Source organism: Pelecanus crispus, chromosome 6, assembly GCF_030463565.1.
Source record: "Pelecanus crispus isolate bPelCri1 chromosome 6, bPelCri1.pri, whole genome shotgun sequence".
NCBI lineage: Eukaryota > Metazoa > Chordata > Aves > Pelecaniformes > Pelecanidae > Pelecanus > Pelecanus crispus.
In genome coordinates, this window is record NC_134648.1 from 17,600,035 (window position 1) to 17,611,091 (window position 11,057).

General features: G+C 40.7%; 1 protein-coding gene across 1 annotated transcript in view; it reads right to left on the reverse strand.

Annotated features, from left to right (window-relative positions):
- PTPN5 (protein tyrosine phosphatase non-receptor type 5) overlaps window positions 1–7,973 on the reverse strand; it is a 62,803-nt gene extending 54,830 nt beyond the window's left edge. The window contains exon 1 of the mRNA XM_075712599.1: window positions 7,880–7,973. Coding sequence (XP_075568714.1) covers window positions 7,880–7,889 — 10 coding nt within the window. The 5' untranslated portion in view covers window positions 7,890–7,973. The remainder of the gene's footprint in view (window positions 1–7,879) is intronic.
- Window positions 7,974–11,057: the final 3,084 nt, after the last annotated feature.

An 11,057-nucleotide genomic window follows, 5' to 3' on the forward strand; every position in this document is an offset into this window, starting at 1 on the left:
AACACAAAACCTGAACAGAATAGATTATTTAAAGCTTAGATGACAACCAGAAAGCTACGATGGCAAAGCACATGAGAACAAACTCAATCTATTGGGTTTCTATTTCCATGAGCAGGTAGATGAATCTAATAAGCTGGTTGATTTGTTTTTGAAATTAAAATGCTGGGAAGTAAGTATGGGAAATATCCACATTACATATCCACATAAAATATCCACAGTTAAGCCATAGCTGTCTGGATATTTTTAAAGGAAGCTTGACAGATGTTGCTAAAATGCACCCCAAAAAAGTCAAACTTGTCAATACCTTTCTTCACCAAAAGGGTTGTCAAGCATTGGAACAGGGAAGTGGTTGAGTCACCATCCCTGGAGGTATTTAAAAGACGTGTAGATGTGGTGCTTAGGGACACGGTTTAGTGGTGGAGTTGGCAGTGCTAGGTTAACAGTTTGACTTGATGATCTTAAAGGTCTTTTCCAACCTAAATGATTCCATGATTCTGTGAATATTTACTCAACTCCTCTTCTGTCCTCCCAAAAGCTCTTCTCACGGAGTGCCAGAATGTCTCCTTTCTCCACTAAATCTGACAGCTGAAGCTCCTCAGTTCCACTCTGAATGCTCCCAAGGAAGGTTCACCCAGATAGACTTCCCTTCCTATTCTTTCCCTCAATAACATGCTTGAATATGGCTTTTTTTTTTGCAACATAGCTAGATCTCAATTAGAAGGGGTATTTTGCGGTGAGGGCTGTGGGGAACTCTGAGGTTGCATTCAACCAGATTTCCTAGTGCAGCACACTGCAGCTGGAAATCTAACAACCAGGTGAGACCATGCCGTGATCACCTCTGCTTTGACAACTTTTCTCAGGTGGCAGGGTTGGGACACTGCTTCTCACTGCTTTTGGACAGTTGAGTATGACTCAGCGCCTGCTCTCCATCAGCTTTGCTAACTTCTCAGTCCTTGCAGTTCCTCCTCTTTCTTTAAGAACTTTTCCCTGTGAACATGTAGAGCAGATCCAGATTAAAAAAGATCAGAGATCATGAGTAGGTGGAAAGAGATAAGAAGATGCACAAAGATAAAGTGTGTCTCGGGTTCCCAAGACTTCTTTTCTGAGAGGGAACTGTGATACAATGAAGAAAACATTCCATCATCAAAAGGTCTAATTCTTGGGGATGGTATTCCCCTCCCACCCTCTCCTTAATGCTATCCTTATTTAAATACTTTTCTCATTGAAGTTTCTTGCATTTTCCCATGGTGACAGAGATGTCACCAGCAGGCATAAGGAAAGCATGAAACCTCAATCTGCAAACTGGTAAGGCAGAGGTCTAGAAAGCATGATTTCAAAAAGCAGCAGAGGTTTGAGACACTGTGACAAGAGACATTAGACTTCCAAAGGGTGGTTTGCTTCAGCTAAAAAACGAGTTTGTAAGACTGTTGCAAATAGACACTTCAGCAAGATTCTGTTCTCAAAAATGACTAGCACTTTTACTAGCCTGATTTTGAGCTTATTTCAGCATGTAGTTATGTGATTAGTTTGTTCATTAATCAACCAGTTAGTCCACCAACCCAAATAGTGACCATGAGGCATGCACAAAAATCTGTATGTAACAACATGCCCAATTCAAAACACTGCATCAACTTGGAACCTACATCCCTGAAGCAGGTCCTTTGGTATTTTTGACCTCTAAAATGTCTGTCCTCTGACATTAAACCAGGTTCTACAAAACCACTCTCATGAGGTAACATGAAAGATGAAAGTTAAGCTAGACAATGGACTAGCAGCAACAAGCAGAGAAAGGAGAAGATAAAATAAAGGTGACGAAAGTAGATGTGAGTATGTTTGAGAATAATGGAAATGAGAATATCTGATGAGAGAAGATATGAAAGAAGGAAAATAAATATAAGGCCATAGAAGAGAAGCCCACAGGAGGAGGAGGAGTGTGAAAACCTGGCAGAAGGACCGAGTGGAGACTAAAAACAGCATCTGGCAGTAGCTCAAATCAAACAAGGCAGCATATGCAAGAAGTGCAGTACTCTGAAAACATCCCTCCTCTTGGGGATTAAGTAACCTCAGAGTTAGGGTAGAGAGTCCTCCCTCTCTCTCCTCTGGAATACCTTGCTCTAAACTCTGAAGCAGGAAAAAATCTAGTTAAACCTTTCTGTGATTGTCGTTTCCCAGTTTGCACTGTGAGCTCTTAATGGAAATTTTCAAAAGCAAAGCTGCAGAAATTAGACATTGATTTTGATTCATTTTTCTAGTGGGAAACATGATGGTGGGTACCTCCTCCCCAAATGATTTAGGGCATCAAGAGGACAGATTTTCAAAAGGTCTAGGGAAATTTTCAAAATCCCCAGTCCAGCCAGATAGGACCCTAGTTCTGCTGAAACAACTTTAATTGTTTTTCAAAAGATGGACCTTAGTTCCATTTTCAAAAGTAGCTTAAAAATATGGAGTCTATTTCACCCTGAAAGACAATGAGACATACTGCACAGTTGCTTCTGAAACTGAGACTGGCATGCTTTTCAAACTGCTGCCTACCATATGCTTTTGCTTCCATTAATTGTGTGTCTGCAAATACAGCACACAAATGTGTATGTGTTTGTCACTCACGATTAGGGAAACACAGGTGCAGTCGTGAGAACATCAAGTACTACAAACTGGACAGTCTGAGGACAGCCCAGCATTCCAGGTCTTAAACTGCAGCAATGTTTATGATATTTGCACCTGCATGAAACATGAGAAAGTCCCATGTGGGGAAGTATTACAGCACTAGCCAGGGCCTAATAGAATCTCAGTTCTGTCAGCTCCCACAGGGGTGGAACATGGCCTTACAGGTAGACATGCCAAGCCAAGCCAAAAAATGCCATTTCAGGGAATGTCCCACCATGTCCCACCTGTTTTTTGTCACGGTGCGTGTGCATAGGTTGCTACATCTAACTGCAGAGCAGGAACAAACTACAGCTGTGATTCTTCCTCCCTACAACCATCCAGAGCAGGGTTGTAACTGGAGTTTGCTGTTGCTCTCCTCAGGTCCATATGCCCACGTTTCCTTCATCAGAAGCCATGAAAAAAAGACAGAAAGATGATGCCACCCAGATCTCACTCTAACACAGATAAAGCACATGGTCAGATGTATCTTCTGTGACAGTCCCTACTGTCACAGATCAAGCCTAAAAGCTGGGAGCTACATACAGAAAGGCAAGAGCACATGAGGGGAAGACTGTCCTAATACGAATGGTGAAAGAAAGACTGACAGAACAGTCCTGAATAATCCCTGGAGGAGAGTGACAGCCCAAAGATACTATTTTGCTGCCTGTATAGTAGTGGAGACACAGTAGAATGTACTTTTACCTTGGACTTAAGTTACCAATCTTCCCACAGAATGCCAGAAACTGTCTTAAAAACCAAACTCTGTGATCCACCTTTGACATACAGCTGCCTACTTCCGCTAGCACTCCCGGGGCATACCATATTAAGTATGTCTCAAGGTCTTGTCAAGACATGCTCATGATTCTCGATAGATCTTTAAACTTTTCAACTGACATTCTTGAATTAAAGTCCAAAGACTGAAACCAAAACAAATAATTGGTGTGGTCAAATGAATATGAATATGAGCCCAAACTCAGGTGCATTCCACTTCATTTGGTTATTTTTTCATTGCAAGCACAGTACAGCATTATCAAGCAAACAAGAGGCAGTTTCATCTTATCAATTTGGGAAAACCATCTCAAACTATTCTGTCACTACAACTGGAAATGCAATGTTTATCTGGGAAAGAAAGAGGCAGGGTGGAACAAACCTGAGGGGAAATAGATGTACATCCTTATGGAAATCCAGGAAAAACTCACAGCTGCTGGGGAAACAGAATACCTTGCTGTTGAAACCCAAATCACACGCTGGAGCTTTGCACCAAAACACTGTGCTAGATCAGCCTGTGTATATCTTCTGCTTGGGCTGTTAGGTTGAAGATGACAGCACACACCACAACACACCACTACAAAGTGCTGTCTGCAGAAACCTGTATGCTCTAATCCAGTTGATGTGGCCTGCTAGGCCTTTTGAAGTTCAAGGTAAACCTTTGTAGCAGTTCATAGTTTGAAAATGCATACTCCACCAAGACCAAACTGTCAGCATTGCCAGAGACCAGCCAGCTTCACAGTTTTCTAGTTACAGTGACACGATGAATTGCAATCTCTTTAATGGTGACCCAGAAAGTCACTTAGTGATACAGAGACCCAGAGACGCACCAGCAAAGGGATTCTGTTGTGTTTTCGTGCAGGATGCCTGAAAGGTGTCCAAAGGATTCCAACTTCCACTGGAACTTCAGCGGAAAACAATCAATTTCCGTAAATGACTCATAAAATCCCAGTCTGAATAACAGAGTAATATCTTTGGTATTAAACAAAAAAATATTCTTGATACTGTGACTGCTACGCTGGGCTAATGGAGCTGGCAGAGGAATAAGCCTACATTGGGGGGCAGTGTCAACAGGTTCAAGTCTCTCTAAGTTACAAATGCCGGTTTACAGAGTTATACCCCTTACTTGGTATGAGGCAAGAAAACCATTTTATGCACAGGATAGAAGAAGGAAGAGCATCAAGCCAACTCACTTACCACCCTCCCAGATTGAGAAAGGATCAAGTACAAGAAGAATTTTTAAAAAGTGCCTAAGAACTTGTCCAGCCTTTCATAAAGGTATGCCACACAAAAAACATCTTTGAAACATTACCTTCCAAGTCATTGCTTTTCCTTTAAGAACTTGACAAAGACAAAATTTTGCTATGAGTATTTACCCATGTTACCCATACAGCACCTAACACATGGTAAATGCATGTTACCCACATATTTAATCCATTGGCAAATGCTAAACTTTCCAGCCATGGTTACATTTCTTTTGATTCTCCTCGTTGTTGCAACTGGCATTTTCACCACTTTTACTTAGTGTGCTGTGAATGCCACTTCTTCATGATTTGTAATGGAACAGGAAGAAAAACAACCTTACAAGAAAATGGGTGGGATTTTTCATGCCAAAGTCAGAGTGGCTTTTTTGACGGTTCTATTTGCATTCCACATGCAAACATATGGTTGGCCAAACTCTGTTCATGTTACTACACAAACATTTTATAAGCACAAATCTCTTTCTGAATCAAGCATTCATTAGAAATGCTGACTACTGTATATAAATACTAAAGTGAAATCATGGAATGTCCATGTAATGAAAGCTCAATGTTAAATGAATAGCCTCTGAACTTGTATTTGTCAAGCCATTAAGTAAAGAAAACAATCTCTTCTTCCTTCCACTATGTTCCCAGAGAAGTGTTTTTTCCACTGAGGGTACATTGCTATATTTTATTTCTCAAACAGAAGCAGTATAAACCACACAGAGCCAGACTAAGGCTTCCTTATTCATTTTGCTCTTCTTTTTGTTAGAAATATCCCTGAAGTCATCAGGATTATTTGTGCAACACCACCAGATGAAACGGGGATCACAGTCTGTCACAAGAAACAATTACTCTCTTATGTATTGCAGATAGCCAATACCTTTCTTAAAGTTCCTTGAAGGCAAACTGCGTTACATAATCCTGAAAGAAACTAAACTAAAGCAGTGAGGACTGTATAACTAAAACTGGCACATGATAATTTACCAAATAGATACTTGTCAAAAAGAATAGGCTAATTTTTAATTTAACTCCATGTTGGAATCAGGGTCCCTGTAGATGCAAACTTATGATAAATGATTGTCGATCTTTTCTTTCTCCCCTCCCACATCAGGTTTTCCCAGGCTATGTTTTTCTGCAAGGCAGAACTACCCACGTCTTATTCTGGAATAAAAACAAAACTGTTTGAAAAACTTCCCTTTGTATTGCCCACATATAAAGAGCAAGCCAGTATCACTGCTGAATTAAAGATCTTTTTGACAAACAACCTGCAGACTGTTCATGAACACATGATATTTTGGCCAAGCAGAATTCAGTGGGGATGAGGAGAAGTGAATAAGGAGGGGAACACTTCTCTTAGGGCAGTGTCAAAGCCTAAGTGAAAACAAAAGGAGAAGCAGCAAAGTCCCATATAAAGTGGGGAGGGGGGGGGAGAAAAAAAAAAAGTATTACCCTACCAGAACCATTCACACATTTCTCCCCCAAATCAGCCATATTGTGGACAGGAAATAGAAAGTGAAATGTGAAAGACTTCTGAAAATACTCAGTATCCGTAAGAATTATAAACTGGATTTATAGCACATAGATATAATTTTTATTTTTTTTTTAAACTACCCAGTTAAAAATAGGGAGCGTGTGTGGTTTCTATGTTGGTGGATGGATCAAATTCACTCATGGTTTAACTCCATACTTTTATCTACATTTTACTCCAAACTTCAGTGTAGGGATAATTTTCATAAACTCTGCAAAGTGATTTCTGAATTAATTATTTTGTATAACCAGTAGAACTGCATTTAGATCTTGCTTTGAAATTAACATAGTCTATGACTATAAAGATCAGGTAACATACATCATCATGTTTTTACTTATGCTAAACTACCAAGAGTAAGTGCTTTGAGGCAAAAAGTGCATGTTTGCCATTTACCCGTGGTTGTGCATGTCCTAACATAGTGAGGCTTCCAATTATTTGGCACGCCTACACACCACCTCAATATAAAAGTAAATAACACTGATGTTTTATGGCCTAGGTTTAACACTGGCCTCAAAGGATCTGGACAAGACTGTATAACACAAAGCCTGTAGAGAACACTAGCATGACTCTCTAAGCTTATAGAAAGGAAAGTGCATCCTTTCTGCCATCAAATCAGTGGCAAGCTTTGACTATCAGCTGGCAAAGCTGACCACTAATCTGTAAAGAGAATGTAAGCACCCAGGAGAAATATCTGTAGGTTACCTGAAGTTTCTCAGGATTCTTACATAACTAATAAAAGGTCACAGCTCATAAGGGGCTTTTCAGAAGTAAAGCATACAGCAGGTGGAATGAACCCATTCACCTACAGCTTGTTCACATACAGAACATGTTTTTGCACTCCAAACACTCCCTAATAAAGGCTTTCAGCATCCTCTTTCCATAAGCGGAGCCTCCTTCACAGTGTGGAGTTGATTCCAAAGGCACACCCCCATCAGCTGAACTGGCTTCTGTACCATAAAAACAACCACAGACTGCAATAGTCTGCAAGACATCTATGCCAGCAAGACGGTATGAAAGGCTGGTCCAGTGCAGCATTAAGGCATAGTTAGGCTGTAACCAGAAGGTAAAAAGATCAGCTTTCTAACCAATAAAAAGAAAAAGGTTTATCCACACCAGATGCATGATTGAAAGTCGAAAGTCCAAAGTCCAGTAGCTCTAAGAGCCCTCATTGCACAGATAGGAAACACTTTCTGAAGAAAACAGAATATGCTTAGAACCAAGTCCAGAATGACTTGAAAACACCCACTTCCTTGATGATTAAACAAAACTCATTTCCTTACTGCTTACCACAAATAAATAAAAAGCATGTTTGAGACAGCTATGGACTCTATTTAAAAGAACTTTGTAAGGAGTTTTTAGGAGACCAAGGCTCAATCCTTTAGGTTTCCTTAGAAATCCTAGTTAAAATGAGCTTCATAGACATCAAGTAGGTAATGGAGGTAAAATGGACTCTTTGCATGATACAAGAACCACAGCTAGATTAAAAGAGATAGTCCACTACAAAAAGTACCTTCCATGCTAACTGGGCTTTGCAAAATATTTACAAGCTGCAATGAATTTTCCTTTCTTTTTTTTTGTTCCTCGTTCCTTTCATTCTCCAAGAAGATCAGGACAAGTTCTGAATGAGTATATGACTGTGTTTTTCATCTGCACTGAAGTGACAGTATGATATATCTGCTCTCCTTGCCTTACTTACCATCTGACATGCACTCAGTCCTTTCAGTCACATAGTAGCTCAGTTCCAATGTCTGCTCCAGGACAGATGGTCCTCTGGGATTATCATTTACGTCCTTTATGCACTAGAATCCTAAAAAATAAGTGAAAAATCTAAGCTTTAACACTATCAGATGTCCAAGAATCATTCAGGGCCTTTACACATAATTTTTCTTGAAAATAAATTCTAAAAGACCATTATGTGATGTTCATCCATAAAGCCAGTATCAAGCCACTGATCTGTGGGGTGGGGGAAAGAATCGAAAGGAGATGAAGCATATTCCTGTGTTGTTATTGATCCACTTGCTTTTGCTTATTGCCTGCATACAGGAACTTGGATCTACCCGAAGCCTTGCAGGTGTCCAAAGTGTATGTACCACAAAGTCTTTTAGAATTTAAGGAAAAGGGGGTGATCCACAAGTTAAGCTCCCTTAAGAGCCATCTGCTCCATATGGAAAAAGCCTTCAGCTGAAATCATAATGGTCAATTTCATTAAAATCTCAGACAGTGCTTAAAGATTTGTGAGTACAAGAGAGAGATCCTTACTACTTATTTGTGAAGAACTGCTGAATGTGTCATACCTACCACACAGTGGGACTAACTGAATACATAATTTGGAAACAGACAGTCCATCATAGCCTCAGAGACTGTGTCTCCAACATGCCACTGACAGCATAGCAAAAACATGCAGGCACGTAGAAAGAAATTCACCTCTAACAAACTGCGGGGACTTCTTCCTTCTTTACAAATTCTGCTAAGGGAGAGGCCAGAGATGTATTCTTTGTCCAGATGATACAGTGCTCTGCCTCCAAGGCTTATATGATTTGTCATCTGCTTCTAAAGCACCTCGCACTGTGAACATCAGGCCAGTTCATCCACAGTCTCATCCAAAGCCCGCAGAAACCAATAGAACTCTATTGATGCTAACACACTTTGCATCACAAACCCAATCAAGAAGTCTCCTGAAGAGCAAGAGTATAAGGGCTAAATCCTGAAAGCACCCTCTCCCACAGAGGTCCTATTGAAATCACAGAGAGTTCATTTCACTAGAAACTGATCTTTCCAGCTTTGAACAGGCTAATAAATCAAAGACCACCTAGATACCCAGACCATCTCTGACACTGGGACAGGAGGTGACCACTACATATAGATAAACACATCTGCATGTTAAAGAAAAACATATTTAAAAGCAAGTCACATTCTTAGAAGGCACCAGGATACAACAAGACAGCATCCACGTAAAAGCAAGTCAGCAGAATCATTTATGAGGCACTCCTCAAAAATTAACCTCAACCAACATAGCACATCTTAGCATTAAGCAATCCTCTGCTACCCAGGACAAGGAACAACTAAGTCAAGGGAGGAAACCTGCTGTAAAGGCCTGGATACATGCTGTGTCTTTCACTTGTAATAAAAACATAGTATGGAGGAACTATGTAGGTCCAAGAATAAGAAATACTGTCTGAGTACACAGTGTGTGTCAAAACATAACCTAAAATTTATTCTTAAAACCAGAAAAGTCAGGCATAAAGCATACAGATAATACTTATACTTTTATAGCCACTTAGAAACACCTCTCCCTCCCTCACAGGAAAAAATGACAACCAATTATTTTCAGCTAGATGCTTTTATTAAGTTTGTTTTCTGATGTGTTTGCTTAAGTCAAAGCTCAAACACAGAAAAGATGTCTTGCAGGCAACTCCCAAGGGGCGTCAACCTTCTTTTAGAGAGCAGGTGTCATTCAAAACAACTAACAAGCACCATAAGAAGATGGTGTGGGTAGTTCTGAGTGCACCATCAGCACCCCCACTGCTCCTCTGAAACTTCTGGCAATGACATTATCACCAGCTCTGTGCAACTGTTCCCAAGAAACAGGTTTCACAATGCGCTCATTCCATTCCAGCAGCACTTCTATGAGGTGCAGAACCAAGAAGTAACTGGATTTTGTAAGTGATTGCCACTGGAAAAAAAGGAATTGGTACCTCTTGACTTACTACTGAAGGCCAAACTATATGCCCAAACTACATCAAGTGGTCTAATAAAAGATGCTGTGCCTCTCTATACAGATCTCCTTATGTTACCTTGTCTTGACACAAAGGGCACTGGAATCTGAACAGGTTGGTTGCCCCAGTATATAAAGTTATTACTTCTGTAATTGACTCTGCATGCTCTCAGTCCAATGCAAACAGAAGACAGCACTGACAAAATTCAAGCAAGAAGTGCTTAGTGCTTTTACAAAAGCAGACTAAGAATGTGTACACATAGTTACTGTGGTTCAGCTGACACAAGGTAACTTGATCACACATCTTAGTTTTTAACATAAAGCTGTTTGCAGTAACAGCAGCCCCAAATGCTGTTCTTTGACCTTCCTTAGTGCCTGCAGTCCACCACAATATCCAAATGCTGGTATAAAAGTGTTTTCTTTACACACACTGCTGTGCAGGAACTTGGTATCATGACATTTCCAAAGAGGCCAAATGAGTAAGAATGCTGAAACTGTAGGCACAAGGCCTGCATCTCTAGGTCCTTGTAGCTTCTAGAAAGAGTTACCTCTTCTTAAGCTATATGCAACTGTTGTAGTCTGCCTTCAGTACAGGTGCCTTGCCAGACTCCACACTTAATCCCTTTCCACCTGAGGAACCTGAAGGTACACAAGTATCTGGGACCTGATGAGATGCATCCCAGAGTCCTGAGGGAATTGGCTGATGTAGCTGCCATGCCACTCCATCATATTTGAAAAGTCATGGCAGTCAGGTGAAGTCCCTGGTGACTGGAAGAAGGTAAACATTGTGCCCATTTTTAAAAAGGGAAGAAAGGAGGACCCTGGGAACTACAAACCTGTCAGCCTCACCCCTGTGCCTGGGAAGATCACGGAGCAGATCCTCCTAGAAACTATGCTCAAGCACATGGAAGACAGTGAGATGATTCGAGACAGCCAGCACAGATTCACCAAGGGCAAGTCCTGCCTGACCAACCTAGTGGCTTTTTATGAAGGAGTGACTGCATCAATGGACAAGGGAAAAGCAACAGATGTCATCTATTTGGACTTCTGTAAAGCCTTCGACAGAGTCCCCCACAACATCCTTCTCTCTAAATTGGAGAGATACAGATTTGATGGGTGGATAAGGAATTGGCTGGATGGTCGCATCCAGAGGGTACTG